At 38.7% G+C, this 22620-nt stretch overlaps 1 protein-coding gene and 1 long non-coding RNA gene across 11 annotated transcripts in view; one reads left to right on the top strand and one right to left on the bottom strand.

Annotated features, from left to right (window-relative positions):
- The window catches only part of TRPM3 (transient receptor potential cation channel subfamily M member 3), a 283598-nt gene that overhangs the window by 38833 nt on the left and 222145 nt on the right, over positions 1-22620 (top strand). For 6 of the 10 annotated variants that reach the window (XM_065907656.1, XM_065907654.1, XM_065907653.1 and 3 more), the window contains exon 5: positions 14931-15005. The exons of the other annotated variants lie outside the window; for them this stretch is intronic. In XM_065907656.1, the coding sequence (XP_065763728.1) occupies positions 14931-15005 (75 nt within the window). The remainder of the gene's footprint in view (positions 1-14930; positions 15006-22620) is intronic. 10 annotated transcript variants of the gene reach the window in all.
- LOC136148239 (uncharacterized) overlaps positions 1-22620 on the bottom strand; it is a 68532-nt gene that overhangs the window by 12686 nt on the left and 33226 nt on the right. The window contains exon 2 of the long non-coding RNA XR_010659486.1: positions 9589-10486. This is a non-coding gene — a long non-coding RNA (uncharacterized lncRNA). The remainder of the gene's footprint in view (positions 1-9588; positions 10487-22620) is intronic.

Below are 22620 nucleotides of genomic sequence, written 5' to 3'. Positions count from 1 at the left end.
TTGACAAGTCAAGTCCCAGTCAGGGGTCTAGGCCACAAAGCAGGGAATAAGCACAGATCCAGGTCCCAAGCTGAAAGACAGGTCAGAAAAGCTGGCTTGAGACTCCTGAAATGCTTCAAGTCCACAAATAAGATAAGACCTCAGATCTGGGGTAGGGGCCGAGCCCCTTAGTTAGGCTAAATGATAGTCGCTGGAACAGAATGGGGGTAGGGAGAGGCAAATAGTCATTTCATTCATCATAATTTATAAACATAATTTTCCTCCTTGCTTTGGGGACTGTATTTGAGGCTTTAAGAAATCCATAGGCTTCCATTCAATGCAAATATTCAATGAGAAGAAGGGGGTTAAAGATGCCCAGAGGAGATCCCTGGAGTCACAGGAAGTTAAAAGGCTCAGGACCAAGACTTTGCCACAAGTTGTAGTGAATGATGCTATGAGTTAGCTCTTCTACCAGTTCTATCCCTGAACTTGGTAGTGGGAGGATGGCCAACTTATTCAGTTTTCCGGGGACTTTCTTAGATTTATCCTTGAAAGTTCCATGCCCCTGGGCCTGCTCTGTCCCAGGCAAACACAGATTGTACATCACCCTCCAAACCAGACTCATGAGTCATTAGCTCTACTTCTCTTTTCACTGCATTTACCCCACAAAGCAGGGAAGGAACAGCAAGGACCTCAGAGCTTAAGGAGTGACCCAGACTTCTGGAAGTAAAGAAAGACCCTGGAGATGTCCATTCAGTTAGCAGCAAAGCCAAGTGCCCACTAAGAACCTGGAAGTCTCCAGAATAGGACTGACTGAGAAATAAAGGGGGAAAGTTGACCTGTTTAAAATAGGAAACAGCAGAAGTAAGAGTATAAACTGTTAATGCAATTCTGCTCTCTAATCTGAACACTCTTTTTTTCTTTATAATTAACAATAGTTTGCTTCTTATTAAAAATAAATTTCTATTATATAACTATTCTAAAAATTACATCTTAATTTCCTTCTTCAAAAGTTTAAGAAATCTATAGTACAACAGGAGAACTCAAGTTTAGGAAGCCCTAATTTAGCCTCCTGAAGATTACACTCTCCAGCAAGATACCAGAGTAATACTATTACCACCTTTTATGCCTGGGATGACTCCAGGGATGTCTGAACACACTCAGCATTTTCCTCATAAGGCGTGATTCCTCCTCATCACTTAGGGGTGACCTGCATACCATAGGAATCTTTCCACGAGTCTATTTTCTCGCATAAATGACAATCTTCTGAAGAATATTTTCCTTAAATATTAAGTAAATCTTTCTCAAGAGACTTTTAAGCCCTTTCTCATCAACATGACAATCATGAATAACAGCGTACTACAAGCACCAGCATCTTAGGCTTTTCTCAGTGCTCTGGCATTCATTACCTCATCTCTCCCCTCCCCCACTCATTCCTGCTGTCAACAGTCCTTCCTCAAGTGTTGTCATTGGTTACTGAAGGACTTCTTCGTTTTGAAAGGAGAATCTTTTTGGATGTGAATGTCTGAAGAGCGCACTTCCATTTGCAGTTTTCTAAACTTCAGATTTAACGTGCAAAGCTTTCTCCATCATGCCTTTAGAAAACAAATATTTCTTGAACTCTTGTTATGTACCAGTCATGATTAAGGTTCAGAAAAGCAGCAGTAGATAATTCATTGAGCCAAGTCAAGAGGAACAAGCAAATGAATAAATAAATAGGTAAATACATGTAGTAAGAATGCCATTAAGAAAAATAAAACAGAGGAGGGTATATATGTGTTTCTCATGGGTACATGTGCCTGCATGATGCACATGTGTGTGTCGGGAGGAAAGTTTAGATTAGGTGATCAGGAATGGCCTCTATGACAGTGTAATGTATAAGCAAAAAACTGAATGAAGTGAGGGAGCCAGCTCTAAAAAGAGCATTCTGGGAAGAGTGAAAGCAAGAACAAAAACCCAGGTCCTTATATGCCAGTAGTATAAGCTGAGATGACAAGCTCGATCTTAGAGTTGGATTTTATTCTAACAGAGATCTGATCTGGCAAGTTACAGCATCTCCCTACTGGTTTAAAATATCCGCTGTTGTATGTAGAGATCTGACTGACATGGGGGCAAGATTAAAGGCAGATAGATGTTTCAGTAGACTATTATCATAATGCAGGTGAGAGATGACAGTATTTCAAATTAGGGTGGTAATAAAAGTAGTAAAAAGCAGTAGATTCAAATATATACATATGTGGTAAAATATACATAACATAAAATTTACTATTTTAATGTTTTTAGGTATGCAGTTTAGTGTGTGAAATACATTTACATTGTTGTATAATCATCACCACTATCTATCCTCAGAACTTTTCATCATTCCAAACTGAAGCTCTATATGCATTAAACACTGGCTTCTCTTTATTCTCTCTCTCCAGTCCCTGCTAACCATGATTCAACTTTATATCCTTATGAATTTGCCTATTCTAGATACATCGTATATGTAGAATCATACAATATTGGTCCTAAGATATATTTTGAAAGTAGAGCTCAAGAAGAGTTGCTATAAATTGAGTATTCAGGAGAAAGGATAGACACATCAAGGTTACTGCACAGTCATCCTTACAAACACCAGCATATTCTTAAAGAACAGGGCTAGTGGGAGCCCCTAATGAGTAAGTTTTTACAGAAAGAAAAGGGAATTGAAAACCAGTCTCAGGGGAGGTGAGACAAAGTTCTTGAGGAGGAGGGAGATGTTGAGATTCAGTGCACAAATGAAGAATGTGGCCCTAGGTAGGTCAGGGGAGTTGCATCCTGGGTGAAGGCAGAGTTTATGGGCACAGATGTGGATGGGATGGAATATTTTCTGCTGGGAAGTTTGGGTAGTTCTCTATAGATGCCTTCTGTATCTAAAGAAAATAATACAGGAGATCATTGGCTAAGAGTGTGAAAGAGGAAGAGGTATAGAAGATTAGGGAGGAAAAAAGAGAAAACAATTGTAGAGTCCCAGAGAGTGAGCCAACTAGGGAAATGTAGGGTTGCCCACTTGGTATTTGTGGTCATAGCTTTACAGAGGCATGGAACATCATTGCTGTGAGTTTTTTTTTTCCAGGCACATTCAGCTTGAGTAGGAAAATAAGCATAGAGTTAGGTTGAGAACCTGTTGGGATTTTGCTAAGCAAGTAAAAAAGAGGAAAAGAGAATCAAGGGAGTGAGGTTGCATGCACTCTATATACCTATAGCCCAGGAGTATTTTCAGTATCTGAATGAAAGCCGTGCTTCTCCACCCATATCTGTGCCCATTTATGACAGCATAAAATCATTCATCTAAAAGATCAGAATACGGTGCAGAGAAGTGATAAAGAGAATTCTCAAAGATGACCCACATCCTTAGTTAGTATTCCCAAGCATTATGTTAATTTCAGACTTTTAAATAAAAGGCATTCATCATAAACAATCCCTCATGTTTATTTTATTGTTGTTCACATATTCATTTAAGTTGAATCAAGTTAGCACAATGCGGGGAATATAGTAGCTATTCAATAAACACCTGTTAACTGAAAGACCAAATACCAAGGGACCACTCCAGAAAGTAGCATATAAGTAACCTGATGAGACTTTAAAATCCCAAGCATATTTTCTACATACATTTTTACTGTTAAAAATTTCCAAAATAAAAAGAGAGAATATTATAATAACCCCTCATAACTATCAGCCACATTCCACATTTATTAGCCCATAGCCTATCTTGTTTTCTCTATGTATATAACCACCTACCTCTTTCTCTGGACAAGTTTGAAAGAAATCCAAACAGTATATCATTTCATCCATAAATATTTCAGTACCAAAGCATTTCTTTAACTTGTGTTGGCCACATATAAGGTAGATTTTTTTTTTTTAAAGTATTTCCTTAACTCAGTAGCAATATAATGGAAAATATTGATCCAAGAATCCTGTAACAGTTTTTACAAAAAATAAAAATTAAGAACTATCAATATATTATCGCATGCTAAAATTCATCTAAAATTTTGATAATCATTTTTTAGTCCCAAATTCTACACTTAGCTCACCAAAAAAAAAAAAAAAAAAAAGAATTTAAACAATTATTACCTTGCAATTCTTAAAAAGAAAGATTAGAAAAATCCCCAACCGCTGTGGTTTTCTTTGAAGTGTTTGAAGGGAAGAATATAACTTTTGGAAATAAAGAAAGTCTTTATATTGCTAGTAGTATAAGCTGAGAGTAGCGGGGAGACAGGGGGTTCAGATCTTCATGGCTCTGTGACCTTAGGCAAATTACTGTATTTCTCTCAGACTTTGTTTCTGTGTCTGTGAATCAGGGATAATAATTTTCCACAGTGTGGTGATTAAACGAGTCAACACAGGAAAGGAGTCTGGCATGTGGCAGTTCAGAAACAGTGACTACCTTCCTGCCGCATTGGTGACACACACAGCAGATCCCTGTGGGAGACCATGTTCTGTGCTGGTATATCCTGATGGGCTGCCACAGGGTCCAGCCTGAGACCCAGACCTTCCTTCAAAGCCCATCAGAGTCTAGAGTGTCTGTCAGCCCCTCTTTACCACAAATCAAACCTGGCTCTGCTCATTAGGGAGAAGCCATGTATCCCTGGAATTACAGAAAGGGCCCAAAGAAAAAAAATGAGGCTCAAAATTATACTCTGAAATGGATTAGCAAGACTCTAATAACTTCTTAAAGAATACATTTTAAGTCTTGATTGTTGCAGCAATAAATAGAAAACTTTTTTTTTCAATATTGTTGAAAACATATTCTAAACTATAGTTGTTTCCTCTTTCCTGAATAAAGAATATAATGGAGAAAATTTAATATTTCTTTAGAGAGTAAAGCTATTCTAGTGTCCTGGAGCAATCATTATGAATGACAGGTTTGCTGAGAACTCTTATTTGGTGGAGGTGTTAGAATTTGGGCTAAATGTGAATTGATTCAGAATGTATAAGATTGGATTTGTACATAAAGTTTAGATTTGGGCCAATATCAGATTTCCTGCTTATAAATTTACCATTTGATTTTAAAAGATTGGAGGAAGAGGCCAGAAATCTAGTTCTCTTTGTTCTCTGATTGATTAAAGTGTTACTACTTTTGTGTTTGAATTTTATTTAGGTTTGGATGAATGCAAAGTTTTATTCAGATTACATATCTAATTACACTGTGAACAATAAATTCGTAGGAAATTTCATTATGAGGCTAGAATTTTCCAACTTTGTCCTCTTCATATTATATAGTGAAATCTACATCAGACTAAATCCAGTCTAAGGGGATGCTGTTCCCACGGCAGTGGTTGTAGATATACCTACTCTGCACTACTAATGAATGGGGCTGTCTGGGTAGGTTTAGATTTTTGTAACTGGCACTTTTGCTACCGTCAGGGTTTTCTTGAAAGAGAATTTGATGCTCTGCATTTTCTTTGCCCCAGAGTAACAACTGACATTTGAGCATAGCCTCATCTAATGAAGCCACCAAGAATACTTTTGTCTAAAGCAGCAGATTAAAATTGGCTTGGCAGTTCTAAGTAAACAAGTAGCAGAAATGATCACAGAATTCATAAAGCACAATCAAATTTGGTATTTGAGGATTTTACTATTTAGAATTCTCCGGAAAAAAAAAAAAAAACAGATGTTTTATTATGCAGTCCTTAGGCCAATATACCTATTTATGTGTGATTCTGTGCTTACACAAACTAACAAAAATACTGACAATATTAATGTCACCCAGTAGCACAGAATGTCATACTTCTGCTTTATAATGGGAACAGATGTCTCGCTTTCCACTGAGTTGTTTGGTACAGGAGAACCATGAACAGACTAATCCACAAAGTGATTCAGCCACACTGGTAAAGTCCTACAGGTTCCAGGAGATTTTATTTTAAAAAGGTCACCTCCATGATGTGACACTTATCAATTTAAAGCATTTTGTTTCTGTGAAATTTCCATAATCAGAAGAAGTACTCATAACTATATTCTTGTTCCTTTACCATCATTTCATAGTGATAATTCTTAAACATGGTCATAATAGTTTTCAACTAAGGTGACACTGCCTCCCAGAGGAGGTATTTTAAAATATCAGAGGGATGTGGTTGACAATTTCTGGCACTCCCAAAAGACACAAGGGAGGAGGCATGAATGTTAATATTTTCATACAGGACAATTTCACATGAAGAATTACCTGGACCAAATGCCAATCACATCTCTTAGAAAATACTACTCTGATTATATTTCCTTGAGTTTCTTTTTCTTTTTCCAAATCTTTCTAGCACCCATCACCTAATTCAGCAGGGTCACACACATCCAAAATACTCTGTCCTATTCTAAAGACATGTAGAAGCAGCAGCAATAGGGAGCCAGTGGTGAGATTTAAAATATTTAACTCTCTGTGAAGGCTTTAGTATTCTCTATCCACAGCAGAGGCTGGATGTCAGTCCTGGCCTGTCCTTCAGGTCCTAACATCCCTTGCTGTTGGGAAGTTCTCGCTTTTATCCAACTTCATTTGCTCTGAATCTGTTCTCTTCTGGATGAAAACCAAAGTCATCATCTGTGTTAGAGCTCTCAGTGTATTTGAAAACTGTAAATGGAGTTGAGTTGACCTCTTTGCCATAATGGCTCTAAGGAAGCTATTTTTCATTTGCACAGACATACCAACCTGCCTAACAGCAGAACGGACTCACAGAATAAATCAGAATTTCCACCACTGCTTTGTATGTTTCAGGCTCAGTGACTCCAGAACTGTGCTCAATGCTAGGGCTGCCCTGTCAGCGTCCTTGGTGTTCAGAGACATCCTAGAGTCCACAGTTACTGGCTGACTTCGGGATAGAGACAGAGGCCCAGAAATGTGGTTGCGTTACCTGCAGGCCCTTGAAGAGCCTACTCACTAGAATTCATTGCCAAGGGAATATTTTGATGCACCAAGGTTCTAAGAGAATAAAGAGTTTAAAATTGAATACAAAGAGACCTCTAAATTTAATCTATAAATTACTGGGAATTATTTTGGAAATAAGGGAGCAGGGCAGTAATATAAACCCTGAGTGAATGAAGAAAATCATGACATAAAATGCTATAAAGTAGTGCTTTTTATGTCTCTGATTTCCCTGGACTATACTTATAAGTCGTTAAGTCATTTCTGACTCTTTGTGACCCCATGAATTGCAACACACCAGGCTTCCCTGGCCTTCAGTATCTCCCTGAGTTTGCTCCAACTCATGTCCTTTGAGTCAGCGATGCCATCCAACCATCTTATCCTCTGTCACCCCCTTCTCTTCTTGCCCTCAATATTTCCCAGCATCAGGGTCTTTTCCATTGAGTTGGCTCTAGATCTCTTACATGTATTAGTATTTTCATCTTGTTAAATTATGAAGACTACTTACCCTGGAAATTTGACATAGATCATCTAAAGAACATTATTGACATCCTTACTATTTGCCAACCTCTCTGACACCAGAACTGGCATAATATTATGCATAGTAAGTGCTCAGTAAAGAGTTGTTGATTTGACATTAAATACATTTAAGTGATTTTGACTCATTCATATTTTATAAGAAATGTGCAAACTTACAGTTTCCAAAAATATTCCAGAAATATTTTAGCAAAAGCAACATTATTGAAATAAGCAGATAGTTTCCTGGGTGGCTATTTTTAAAGATTTTAGTCATTTATATATAAATAAATAATTTATATCATAAATACTACATATATTATTTACTCTTATTATGACTGTTAAGTAAGTCTCATTGTATTGATGCAAAACACAGAAGATTAGGCCTAAGTGTCAACAATAACAGAGACGGAGGCAGAAGGCAAAGGTGTGAATTACATCAGCGTTTCCTTGGAAGATTTTCCATTTTGTAGTAAGTTGGATAGAAAAACAGTTAGAAGTTGGAGTTAGCATGGAACCATCATGTCCCTCACCCATGACTGACACTGCAAACCTAGTGAGACATTTTTCCCACTGAGCCTTGATACAGTTAGGACCATTTTACATTCATGAAGACACAGGTTCTGCTGCTGTAACAATGATTCAAAGCAATGGATACCTCAATAAGACAGAAGTTTGTTCCTTATACATGTGTTATTCTGAACGTGAGTCCAGACCTGACGTAGTACCCTCACAGTGTTGAGGACTCAGATATCTTCTCTCTCTTTTTTTTTTTGGCTCTGTACATCCCTATTTTCATGGTCTGTGGGAACACACTATCACATCTACATTCTGGTCAGAAGGAATCAGGAAAAAGTCATAACCCTTCCCCTTAAAGGCACAATGAGGAGGTCATATACAGGACTTTGGCTTACATTCTATGTTCACACCCGGCAAAAAGTGAATTCAAAACTGTAGTCTTTATCCTAGGCAAACAGCTAAAATTCTATCACTATGAAAGGAAGAGAATAGATAGCAGAGTACAGTCAGTAGTTTTTGCCACACCTTTCCGGCATAGCATTTCATATGGTTATTAAGACTTGACTGGAGTTGGCACATGAGGTGAAGCTTACCTGCCATTCATAAGTAAGATATACCGATATGTTTCAGGGTGTTCATTGAGGAGCTTTGTCTGTAAATAACATCTGTATCATATGCTTCATCCTGTGCCCTTTCACTCTTCACCTGTGTGTTTCTTAGTGATATATAGTTGAAAAGTCTTGCACTGGCTCTGGAGATTGTAATTTCCCCTTGAAATTGGATTGAGATATGCCGTCTAAAATTATATACATTATTTTAGACTATAGTGATTAAATTAACTTTTTGGGTCAACCCAAACAGATCCTCTTAGCCTCAAACTGATTGCATAGGCTCTGCTGTTATAATTTATATACACTCCATAACAGATCTGTAGCCACATATATTTTGCACATCATTTCTAACTTTTAAATGCCTAAATATTAAAAATAAATAGAATAGATTCTGTACTATGTTTCTATGATGTTGTGTTTAATATCTCAAAGATAAAGCCTGGGAAATAATTTTCATGTGACCTACACAGGATTATACTCTTGGTAACAGGAAGTAGAATGGAGATTGGTCACCCCTCCGATCATTCCTGAGGCGGAAAGGTTGTACTGAGTCTTGGCCTAGTTGGGGGGAAAAGGATGAAAAATCCTTCTTAGGGAATAAGAGCAACTTGTCTTCTGACTCTGTTGAGGAAATGTTTGAGAAGACCTGAAAAGCAGATGCATTTGTGTGAGATTTAAAGCTTTTTTGTTCCAGTTATCCAATTTGACATTCCTACATTTTATAAGCCCTAAGTGATAACTAGCAGTTTGGCAAAATATAACTGAAAGGCTCTTGAAACCTTCTGAATGCCTGAAAATATATAATTAAGAGTATTTGCTGACCCTAATAGTTATAAAAAATGAATTAGTAGAACTTCGCTTAACAAATGGTAAATGGTCACCTTGTTCTAGAGACTGAAAAACATGTGTCATTACTGATCCAACCCTAGTTAGCTTTTCCTTTGATTTTAAGTTTGTATTCAGTAAAACTAAAAAGGTAGAGCTAAAGATAGCTGTGGTTTCTCTTCTATCTTGTTAAGTGAATAAACCTAGGAGGATCTATTGCCATACAGATTTAATAAAACCATAGGCCAGCACTTTGAAAGTAGACCTTACCTTTCCTCTGTAGATACTCTTTGTATTGAACGGTTTCTTGGCTTGTTTTTGTGCTTTGCCTAGTATCCTTTTCCCTCATCTGTTTCTAATACCAAATTCAGACCTATTGTGAGTTTTTCATTCGGACAGACTGTTTCTGTAGAAAATAGATTCAATGTTTAGAAACTCCATTAGAAATTCGTATGTTGTTGTTCAGTTGCTCAGTCATGTCCAATTCTTTGCGATCCCATGGGCTGCAACACACCAGGCTTCCTTGTCCTTCACCGTTTCCTGGAGCTTGCTCAAACTCATGTCCATTGAGTTAGTGACGCCATCCAAACCATCTCATCCTCTGTCATCCCCTTCTCCTCCTGCCCTCAGTCTTTCCCAGCATCAAGGTCTTTTCCAATGAGTCAGTTCTTCACATCAGGTGGCCAAAGTATTGGAATTTCAGCTTCAGCATCAGTCCTTCCAATGAATATTCAGGACTGATTTCCTTTAGGATTGACTGATTTGATCTCCTTGCAGTCCAAGGGACTGTCAAGAGTCTTCTCCAACACCACAGTTCAAAAGCATCAATTCTTTGGCATTCAGCTTTCTTTATGATCCAACTCTCACATTCATACATGACTACTGGAAAAACCATAGCTTTTGACTATACAGACCTTTGTTGGCAAAGTAATGTCTCTGCTTTTTAATACACTATCTAGGTTTGTCATAGCTTTTTTCCAAAGGAGCAAGCGTCTTTTAATTTCATGGCTGCAGTCACCATCTGCACCATTTTGGAGCCCAAAAAAATTAAGTCGTATGTTTCCATTGTTTCCCCATCTGTTTGCCATGAAGCAATCAGACAGGATGCCATGATCTTCGTTTTTTGATTGTTGAGTTTTAAACCGGGTTTTTCACTCTTCTCTTTCACCTTTATCAAGAAAATAGTATAAATAAATTCAAAAAACAAATGGAAAAACAAAGAAAATATTTGCATCCACGACAAAGAACTCATTTACATAATAAGCAAAGGGCATCTACAAATCCAAAAGGAAAATCCTGTAAGAAAGTGGGCAAAGTATATTAACAGGATAATTGGGGGGTGCAGGAGGGTGGCGTGCTCAACTTCACTCAAAAAAAAGAAATGAAAGCCTAGCCAAGAATGAAATGCTTTTTAACCTATCAATATGGACAAAAACCAAAGTTAGAATTATCTAGTGTCCATAAGTGTGTATGGAAATCTGTATGGGAGGGTGTGCAAATACGGGCAACCTTATTTGGAAGATAATTTGGCTATCCTGTTAAATTTTAATGTACATATGCTTTTTTACTTCTAGGAATTTATTTTATGTGTATTTATTGCCATACTGTTTACAGTAATAAAAACGGAAATAATTCAAAGATTCACCATTAAATGACCAGTTAAATTCAACACACACCACTAATCTTGCTGGGAAAATCCCATGGACAGAGCCCATGGAGTTGCAAAGAGTTGGACACAACTGAGTTGAGTGACTGAGCACACATGCAAATTCCATGTCGATGTGCAGTGAAATGCTTTGAAGTTGTTATGAGTAATGCAATAGTTCTGTTTGGGCTCGTATGGAAATATATCCAATGGTAGTTTTTTATGTTCTTTTTCTTAAGTGAAAAGCTACTGGACAACAGTATAACTGTGTGTTTATAACCACATTTATGTTTTCTTAATTATATATAACAGGTTTGAAGCTTATATTTGAGAGCAGCTGAAATCAGAACCAAAATTATCTTCCCTGTTTAGATTTGGTAAATGACAAAATGTCCTAAATTTATTCCCAGTTCTTAGCCATAACCAGAGATATCCTAGTGTGATGGGGCTACTGAAAATACCCTACTTTTATATCTCTACTGTGAGCACAATTCTGTAGAGCTAAATTGTTCACTTTCCTTTTACTAGACTCTTGGGCACCCTAAAGTCTAGCTCCTCTCTTCCTGGCCTACTCCCAATGATGGAGCAGGCTCACACACAGCTCAGTCAAAAGTCATTTCACTCTGAATATTGTCTGTAATGCTCACACTGAAAAAAAGGCTCCCACTATATTCCTGACTCCACTATACCCTTAAGATGTTTTGTATGGAGACAAAATACATGTCAAAAGTTCTTCAGCTTTTCAAAATGTGGCAAGAAGGAGAACTCAAAAAATCTGTCACCTAAAAACCACTACAATATTGTAAAGTAATTAGCCTCCAACTAATAAAAATAAATGAAAAAAAGTGAAAAAAAGTATCTTAATATTGCAAAAATAAATAAATAGTGACCACTGTCTGTTAATTTCCCCTTGATAGTTCTTCTGTTACTCTACCAGTATTTACTTGTGTATCTTTAATATACAGTGTACTATAGAGGTGGCTAGATAAATAACATGTAACTGTGCACTTGAAGAACTTAGAGTTTTGCAATTAAGTTAACAAGAACTAGCTATCAAGTGCTATTCTAAAAATTTTATGAGAAATAACTAATTTAATTCTTACAACACCCCTATGAAATAAGTACTATTGTTATTTCCATTGGCCAAAAGAAAAACTGAGGCCAAGAGAGGACAAGTAATAGCCCCCAAAGTCGGACTGTTAGTAAGTGGCAAATCCAAAAAGTCTGCCTGCATCTGTGCCTCAACTGTTGTGCTCCATGTCGTCTCAGTATGAAAGGGCTGCATTGAACAGCAGCAAGTGTTAAATGCCCTTGAATGGTATGAAGTACAACAGGAATTCAGACCAAAAGCTTTTCTGGATAGAATGTTTATGGAGGGGGAGTGGTCAAGGAAGATTTTGATAGATGAAATCGGGGTAACAGATTGCAAGCACCATGCAGGTGAAAGCTTTCAATATTTAGAAAGGCAGTGCATAGCATGTGTCTACTTACATTATTTTACTTTCATTAAGTTGTTTTTCCTATCTTCACAAGCAAAATTTCAGCTGCAAATATAAGGTCTATATGTGAACTAGGCTTAGTTTGTTTTTTAGGAAACACGATCATCAAACTCATAAGGATAAGATATGGATGTTTCATTGTTTCTTTTATTGAAGCTTCTTAATAGAATGTTGTCAAGATAGAATATCATATGCTATGATAAAGAGGACGTATTATGTATGCATAGATTAGATGGGGCAGAAACAGTTATTCATATATTCATATTCTATATTTCATAACTGTAAATTATCATAGATATTATATATACATATATATTTCATTTAGTTCACTGGCTTCATTTCCCAGATAGGAAGGCCCACTTGGAAAAGGTCAGTCATGTGCCCTCCCTAAATTCATACGGTGAATTAACTGGCACAACTTTTACCTGAACTCAGGACTCCAAACTTTAAATCTGCTACTCTTTGCTCAGCATTGTTACCCTCTTAGTCTGGGAGATATTTCTCTTTTTTTTTTTTAACAAAGCACCAGGAGACCTCAAATAAGAAAATGTTCTCCAGCCACCAGAGGAAGGAATAAAAGCAGGGCACGTGGGATAACAACCTTATTTGATGCAAAATCCTTAGCCCTTTATTCTCTCATTTTTCCCCTTGAGACCATTTTCTCCACTGCATCCTGAAGGGTAAACAAGGAAGTATCAAGAGAATTGGAATCAGAGTCAACTGACAGCAGATGTTCAGACGTTTCCATTTTTAGCCATGCAACAAATCTGGTTGATCTGCACTAAAATGTCATTTAACTTTTGTTCATTAGGGCTTGGTAACTGTAGAGGGAAAAAAAGAAAGAAACTAAAAATACCAGTGTGCTGTTCAGTCTGCAGGAAGATGCAGCTAAGCCAATTTTGTGCTGGATTCCTTAAACAAGTGCTTTTGTGTTAAATTTCCAGGAGGATTTGTGTCATCAGCTCTCTGAGGTTTTGCTCATAGTATTTAGCAAGTGGTCTAATTGTTGCAGACAGTGGGTAGTAGAGCGGCCTTGGGAGGTATGTGCTCTCAAGCTGAATTTCTGTTCTCAGGAATGTGCTAATTAGTAAATTTAGGGGTTCAATTCCTGGGTTTGGAAGTTCCTCTGGAGAAGGAAGTGGCAACCCACTCCAGTATTCTTGCCTGGAGAATCCCATGGACAGAGGAGCCTGGCAGGCTACAGTTTGTGGCATCACGAGTCGGACACGACTTAGCGCTGTCTTTGGAAAACATACATTAGTTACTCTTAGTTTATTATTTTGCAACCCACTGAGAATCCAGAACAGCCAACCCTTATATTTTGTGCTTCGAGGAATATTGCTATGAAAAGGCTGCTCTGCCAAGTTACAGGCACTGAGGAATTACCAAGTCATATTCCCTGAAAAGTGGGGTGGGATCCATCTAAGCCTCTCACTAACCAGTTACTCCCTGCCCAACCGATAACAACTGGATCTAGAAACCTAACTTGATCCAAGAAAAATAAGTCTGGAAGATCTCACTTGAGGATCTGGGCCCCTCTGTAAATGCTGTTTTAGGGAAGGAGCAAAAGGGGGCAGAGGCAGATTCTTCTGAGACCTGGATTTGAAATGAGATTCTGCCTGAGACATCTAGCCTTTAACTAGCTTGTTAATAAGTTACCATTCCAGAGACATGACTCACCACTAAATTTATCTAGAATAGGTAGAATAGCCAAATTGATAGAAAACCTATTATAATGAAATTTCTTCAACTTCTGGAGATGGAGATATATAATCTATATGACAGATAGACATAGATATAGATGACTTTATCTAATTGATCATTTTCTTGGCTGACAAAAAAAGAAGAGAGGGAAATGTGGGAATCTCTTCAGTAAATAATTTACACTAGGTGTGTTGAGTGACACATTGGCATTGGTTTCATTTCCCCTTCAAAAGAAAATAAGTATGTTAGCCTCTAAAAAAAGTACTTCTCTTAGGTCAAAAGTAGCTAATTTTGTGAGAATAAGAGACATATTTCTAGAAATTAATAAAAAAACTTTTTAAAAGAGAGTGAGAGGAATCCATTTCTTGTTTGGTCTCAAAAGACATATTATTAGTATAATTAGTATAACAACAACAAACATTTCTTGAGGATTTACTGAGTGCTAAGAATTGTTACAGGCACTTAACATGGATTGACTCATTTAACCCTTTAACTCCTATAGCAGTTATCTAGGCTGAAACAGAGTGATGAAGGATACATCCAGCAAAGGGGATGTTTATTTTAAGGACCTGTTCAACTGAAGGAGCAATGAGGCATGGTATAGCTGGTGTAGAGTGCTGTCTGATGCTATGCATAAATCTGAATATGCAACCTGAGTTGCCATCACATGTATAAATTTACAAATTGTGCGATCAGTCTGCTTTAATAAAATGTGTATGCGACGGTTGGGTTGTAGAAATTTCAAAGATTTTATTTTTTGACAGGATGCCTGCCGTTTTTCTCTCTTGACTCCCGCTTGTTTTATTCATTTTGGGGTAGTTGCCAATTAGACCCAATTGGTAAGTATAATTAATGGACAACACGAATCTCCTCATAAAAACCCCAACCAAGAAAATTAACCATAGAAATAATACTTTCCTTTACAAATTCCTAACACTATCCCTCCCTGTGACTGCTGTTTATCTCTATCTCTTCTAAAACATCCAACCATATCAGAGATTAATTACTCTCTATTATTTATCATCCTAATAACACCATATAAGATGGAGAAGAGAGAAGTGAGCATTTATTGAGGTCCTAGTATGTTCCAGGCACTGTGCTAGCATTTTCATGTATGCTATCTCTTTTAATAGTCACAAAAGCCCTTCAAAGTAGGAATTATTATCTACCTTCTTTATAGTTGATGAAATGGCATCTCAGGGTAGTTAAGCCCTTGTTTCATTCTCCACTTAGTGGCACAGCCAGGTACAAACCTAGGCTGATGGGATTCCAAAAATGTTGCTCTTTTTGTCCCATATAAGGAAGCATTATTTCATTCAAAAGGACACTTCTCTAAAATGTTGTTACCTTGGAGGGTTTAGGGGTCATTATTTCACTCAACAACTGTTTGAACATGAAATCTCTGTCAGGCGTGGGTTGAACATTGATTCAATTGGGCTTAAGCTTTGGCAGAACTTTTGGGTGGAGGGATTGTAGTTAGTGGCAAGATGGTAGGGGAATTCCCAGGAACAGGATCAGGAAGAAGCAGGATGGGGTGGTGGCATGGGCGGCAGGGGTGAAGACAAATTGAGGAGCTCCTGGTCGTGTGCCCATGGCTACAGTCTTTCGTCATGTGACTCGTGGACTTCCCTTTGTCATCCTATGCCTGAGAATATATGAAGGAGGCTGGGAAGGCAAAGGGACGTTCAATTGTCATCACCGGCATCTTTTTTGATCATTGCACCATCATCCAATGCATTGGGGGTAACCATGACATGAATTTTCCATCACAGAGCTCATAACTATTCCATGAGATAAATAAAAAGTAAAAGGTTATAGCAGAACTTCATCCAGGGAGTCCTGAAAGTAGGAAGCAGTGAATTTAGATTCTCATAGACTGATAGCCCTGGATTCAAATCAAGTGACCTGAAAAGGATGTTAAACTTCCTCTGAGCAGCTTACATATACATCAGGAACATCTCATTGTCTTCCTTGGATTCTCTAAAATGTTCAGCCTCATTACTGAAAATTGTTACCACTGGTAGACTCAACCATTCAAGTAGAAGACCATCCAAAATACATGATCAGTTAACTGTGGACTGTTAATAACTTGCCATTTTCTAGATGCTGTCAACTGAATGTTGTTTGAAGTTTTCTTTGCCTTCTATAGAATTTTCCCTTCAAAGAATAGGTTGTGTGAAGAAGACAGTTACACTTTAGACATCCGCCCTCTCTTCATCTTATAAAATGACTTGACAGAAGTTGGCTGTGATACTGAACTGTTTGCCATGCTTCTTAATGAGAAGTCATTTTGTCAATCAAGATAATCATGGAGTTAAAAGAATAATATTGAGGGAATAGAACAAATTTTAGTGAAACCCGTTTCTTGGTATTTGCCTGTCTTATTTATCTGACTTATTTTCCAATTTGAGCTAGGAGCACGGTCTTTTTTAGGAAAGAACCCCATCCCACATTGGAACTCTCTTTTCTGAGACTGGGACAGTTCTGTCAACAAATGAGTCTGAACCGGGGAACTGACCACCATTCTAATAAGATCTACTAGTTCTTTTACATGTAGCAAAGGATGCTGAGATCACCTTTCAGATTAGAAAGATTTGGGTTGCAAATATTTGACTGACATTTTGGTCTCAGAATCAGCAACATTTTCCTTTACTGGCAAAACTAACAGCTTCCTCTGATGAAAACATAAACCTCCCTGATTGAACTCAGTCTTTTCCTCCTTTCACTGCTAATTGAAAGACCTTCCATATCTTTTCATCTGTTTTTCTAGCTTTCTTCTCCTTCCAAATGCCTGTGGACCTGTCCCACCCATTCCAAGCTACTTGCAGTTTCTCTTAAACGACATACCCTGTTGGATGTGTTTTTGTCCCATTTTGACATTTGTGGAAATTCCAGCCTTTCCCAACTCTACTTACTGGCAAAATTCTACACTCTTAAATCTCAGCTTGAAAATCTTCTTTTCTCTGAAATCCTATCAGAAACCCCCCCAACCCAACACACACACACACACACACACACACTCACGTGATTGTCTTAGACTCAGTTGTTCACCACATAGCCCACGTTCCCACAGCACTCCATAAACCTGGGTTGTAGCACAGCCTCCTTGATAGAGGGGTTGTCTGTCTGTGTGTACCACTTCCCCATCACCTATAGATTGTGAGCTCCCTGTGAGCAGAGCCTGAGTCATCCTCACCTTTGTCATCATGCAAAGCTAGCACAGTGCCTGGCACATGTAGGTAGGTAGGTGATCAATAAATTATTATAAACATCAATATTTGATTTTCTGGCCTTATTTTTAACTCTCATTTCCAGCCTGTTGTAAAAATGTAATAGACATGTTTAGAAACTACAAGCTATATAGAAAGGACACATAATAAAACAATAATACCTAAACTCAGGGAGGATAAATAAATAGAAATGTGTAGAGGTGGAGACCATCGTGCATACTTCCAATTATCATGGGCATAAAAGCATTTATCCTGGAAACTTGACTGTGTTTCTGTTGACTCGTGCTTGTGGTTAAATCATTCCTATCTTGTGGATTTAGATAGTCTAAGGATATACATATTTGTGGCAACCAATGCCAACATGGCTTCATTATTTCAACTTACATAGAAACAGAAATAAGTATTGAGTTTTCCCCACTTATCTAAAATGATAATTGCCCATGGCTGCTTTTCAGTCTAGATTAGGATCAACCATTCAGTAGAAATGTGTAATTAACTTTAGAAAGTTAGACAAACATAAAATAGATAGGAAAACTTGTGCTGAGTACTTTTTCTGCCATAATCAACAATTTTACAGTGGGATATAATTGGAGAAAATAAGATATCTCACCTGGGGGTCTTTTAGAAAGGCAGGCTGAGATTTTAATTCACTGGTAATGGATCAGGCTAGAGAACTTGTCATAGGACCTTTCAAAGCCCGTTCCCAGGATTTAAAATAATTTACCCACCCTTTTGAAATAGTGTTTGGATCATTTCAAGCCATTTAAACTAGTAAATATAAGTCTATATTTCATATAGACTTGGAAAATGACTAGAAATAGCACTCTCAAGATGTCAGTAATAAAATTGTTGTAAGTTTTAACAGAATAAAATGAATCTTTTAACTTACACTCTTCGCTGAAGATCATTAACCCCTGAAAAATATGAGAAAAATAGAGATGTTATGCCCTCATTTTGGCCAAATAAGCGAGCAGCTTTTTTTGTTTTTTTGGCATCTGTCGCTGAGGCAAACAAGCGCGCTTCCCCTCACTGAACAGGCTGTCCCTGTTCTGCAAGGAGGCCAGATTTCACAAGCCATGCAGTCCCACATGCCACAACCCTGCAGGCAAACACTCAAGTCCTAAATCCCAGGCAGAGGAATCAACAGTTCTTGTTGGCTAATGAGCCTTGGCATCTCTGGGTTCACATGGGGTTCTCTGGCCAATTCCTGGTGGAATGAGGCAGGTGCACCTTTGCTCAAGCAGTAGATTGAAAGTCAGCTTTCAAGATTGAAGATTGAAAAGTCAGCTTTTCCGGCCATCAGACAAATCTGAGCTGAGCCCTTCCTCATTAGCAGCATTTCTTTCACTGGAAAGGAGAACACAGGAAGTGAATATTGACTCTGGTGCACATCAGAATGTAATACGAAATCATGGGGGAGTTTGGGGAGAAGTGGAAAGTTCACTTCACCCTGTGTGTCCTTCTATCCTGTTTTCTTGGTGTGCGTGGAACAGGGTTTGTTTTGTTCTTTGATTTATTTATTTCCATTTTCAAGTAATAAGAACTGTTGTTGGGTATGTGATTATTGTTCATAAAGTTGGGTATGTAGGGAATGTCACATAATAGTTTTCCTTAATTCAAATAAATCCAAGTCCCCTTTCCATCTAGTTTTGGTAAATTTAATCTTCATCTATTACGTCTCCTACACTCTCTCTCTTTCCCTTCCCTCCACCTCCCTCCTTGCCTCCCCTTCCCTCTCCCTCTCCTCTCTCTCCCCTCTCTCCTCTTACCTCTTGCCTCTACCCGTCTCTTCTCCTGCTTCCTCTCTCTCTCCCTCCCCCATCTTCCTCTCTCTCCCCCTCCATCTCTCCCTCTTTCTTCTCGTCTCTCCCCTCCCAACCCCACTCTCCTCTCTCTCTCTTCCCCTACCCCTCCTCTCTCATGCTTATGGTGTACCAGGAGAGTTGAATAAGAGCCTCTTAACCTCCCTCAGCCAAGATGACCAGTGAGAACAGTGGCTGTCCAAACCTGCTTGGTCCCAGGTGGAAGGCTCTCGTGCTCCCTGGCTGAGGAAAGCCAGCAGCATTTTGCTGAAGCTGGCATCCCCACGCCCAGGGCTCTGCCGACCCAGACTCAGCTCCCCAAGGCACACTTCACAGCAGCCTTGTCAGACCAGAGGTCTGTGCCAATCCTGCCCTTATGGAGCTTACATTTGGGTGGAAGGTGACAGAAAACAAATAAAATACATAGTGTATTTCATAGTGAAATGTATTGGGTAGAGAGAGAGAGAAAGCAGAAAAAGCAGAAAGGGGAGTGCAGGGAAGGGGCTGCAATTGTCAGTAGAATGAGAGGAAGACTCCCTGAAAAGGAGACATCTGAGTAGAGACTTGGAGGAAGTGCAGGAGAAAGCCATGTGATGTCTTAGGGGAAACCATTTTCAGTTGGGGAATCGGCAATGAAAAGGCACGGAGGTGAGGATGTGAGCAGCACATTTGAGGAGCATCAGGAAGCCTGTGTGGTCACATGGATGAAAGAGGAGGAAAAGAGTTGGAGAGGAAACCAGAGAGGGAAAAAGGGCCAGAGAGGACAGAAAGACCTATGACTTTCACATTCACTCTGTGGCAAATGGAACTTGTAGAGTTTTGAGCAAAGGAATGAATCGTCTTGTATGTTTCAACAGAATTGCTGTACCTGCTGAGTTGAGAGTCATTCAAATCGGCAGCAGGAATAAGAGCAGAAAAGTCAGCCAAAATGACACTAATCCAGGCAAAAGCTGGGGGTGGCTTAGACTAGGGGTGGTGGCAGTTGAGGAGGTAAGAAGTAGTCAAATTTGATCTGTAATTTGAAGGTAGAGCAGGCAAGATTTACCATAAGATTGGATATGGGGTATGGCTCCAGGTTTAGGGGGTTGATCAGCTAGAAGAATAGAGTTCCCATTTCCCAGGTAGAAAAGACTGTGAGGATGGGGATGGTGGGTATGAGACAGTATCAGGAGCTTAACTTGGACATATCAGATCTGAGATGCTTCATAGCATGTGTGGAGACTGCAAGAGAAGCACGGTTATGTGAAACTCAAGTTCAGTGGAGATATTTGGCCTGGATTCATAAAGATGGAAGTTGTCCATGTGTTGATGGTATGGGAAACCATGTAAGTGGATGAGATCACCAAGACAGTGTGTGAGGAGAGGACAAGACAGAGAGAACCAAGAACTGGGGTTTGAGACAGTCCTTCTATAAGCAAAGGAGATGAAGGAACTGCTTATTAAGTAAAAGGGAAATCAGAGGCAAATGCTATTTGAAAACCAAGCAAAGAACATATTTCTAAGAGGAAGGAATGACCAACCATGTCAAGTGGTATTGACAGGACAAATAAGACCTGGGAACTGATCATCAGGAATGTTGCCAGTCATTCCTGGCAACAAAATATGAATTAGCTAATAACTCAGTTATTATTGACTTTTCAGCAAAGTACCAAGTAGAGAATATATTAAGTATAGATGGATAATTTCCAGCAGTTCAGTGAAACCCCTGTTGAATTAGAGTGAAGTGGTAAGCCATTGGATTTTAAATAGTTGGTTGTAGGAGCTGAATTGCAAGAAGAGTACCTACTTTCCAGTGTGGGCAGTAGTCTACCAATCATGTGCAGCTGATACAGGTGTCAGTGCTTGGCTGACACAGGTTTCCAGCTTGATTGGTTTCTCATTGATCATAGGCATACTTGGACTTGGCAAACTAACAGATGTTGCCTGATATGAATCATTTTTAACATCAGTTACTCAAAGGTTGGCAAGCGATGGCCTGTAGGCCAAAACCAGCACGTTACTCAGTCTTGTAAATAAAGCTTTATTGGAATATAGCTGTGTCAGCGCTCCTTTCCTGTACCATCTCAGGCTGCTTTCAAGCTGTAATGGCAGAGTTGATCACTTGCAACAGAAACCACCTAGCCTGCAAGGCTGAAAACATTTGCTGTCTGGCCTGTTACAGGAAGAGTTTGCAGACTCCTGTTTAGACTTGAATAGACTATTGGAAATATAACAAGAACACTTCAGTACTGCTTCAGGGGCTTTCATGTTCATTTACTCCAAGGGGCACATCTTAGATTTCACTTCTTTTCAAAGGCCAAAGTCTCCACTCCCTTCACTGTGAAGGCAGTAGTTCTCAAAGTGTGGTCCCTGGACCAGCAACAACAGCATCACCCAGGAACTTAGAAATGTACATCCTCAGGCTTCCCTTGTGGATCCGCTGGTAAAGAAATGCACATCCTCAAATCCCATTTTAGACCCACTGATCAGCTCTGTGTATTTCAGCTGATCCTCAAGGTGATTCTGGAGCATGCTAGGTTTGATAGCCACCCTGCTAGAGCAGACACTGATGGTAAGAGCTGAGAACTGAAAAATGGGCATGTCCACCCACTCCTTCTTGTGATAATTTTCAATGCACAAACTAGTTCTTTGCACATTAGAATCAGGGTTTTAAGAGCAGTCCTTTGAGTGTCACACTCTTTTATATATATATAAAACATTAGGATAACTCTAAAATGCTAACCCTAATAAGTTAGCACGTCTTATTGCAGTCAAATGACTCTTCATGGCAGCAGTGGGAATAAACCAAGTGGCTACTTCACACCAACTTGACAGAATAGGATAATGAGGTTAACCACCTCCAGTGATTTAAGGACCCAGAATACCCCCTGCATGCCCCTAGGTTTTGACTATATCCAATTTCTCATCACAACACTCCAGTGTGTGTAAGTGATTGAATGTAATGAGGCATTTATTTATAAGAGAGAAAAGAAGTGATTTATTTCCAGCACCAACAAGGATATGCTAGAATATGAGAAAAACTTTAAATTGATCATTTCCCCCTAAAGGATTTATGCAGGTGCTGCTGATATTGTTGTTACTATTTTCCTTTGCTTAATGATCTAATCCTTCCTTGGAGGTTCATCCCTCTGTGTCTAGAGGAAGAAATATCTCTGATAATGAACAGCTGTGATTTATTTAGACGGCGCTAGAAACTGGATCTCGGGAATCAGGGAGGGGCAACTAGTGAGTCTTGGCTTTTGTAAGCCAGGAAGAGGCAAACAAAGGAACAGTGAATAAACTCAGGCTCCTTTTTAAATATCTGAAATTGGCATCTGTTTTTAAAAACCTGCTAGAAATTCATTTGAGACCCTACAGAGATCATATGTATAGGTTTGTCCAAAACTAAATAGTTCTGGTTTTCATCCCCCAGAAATTATTAA

This window comes from Muntiacus reevesi, chromosome 17 (assembly GCF_963930625.1).
Source record: "Muntiacus reevesi chromosome 17, mMunRee1.1, whole genome shotgun sequence".
NCBI classification, from domain to species: domain Eukaryota; kingdom Metazoa; phylum Chordata; class Mammalia; order Artiodactyla; family Cervidae; genus Muntiacus; species Muntiacus reevesi.
This window is presented reverse-complemented; position numbering and strand designations above follow the sequence as displayed.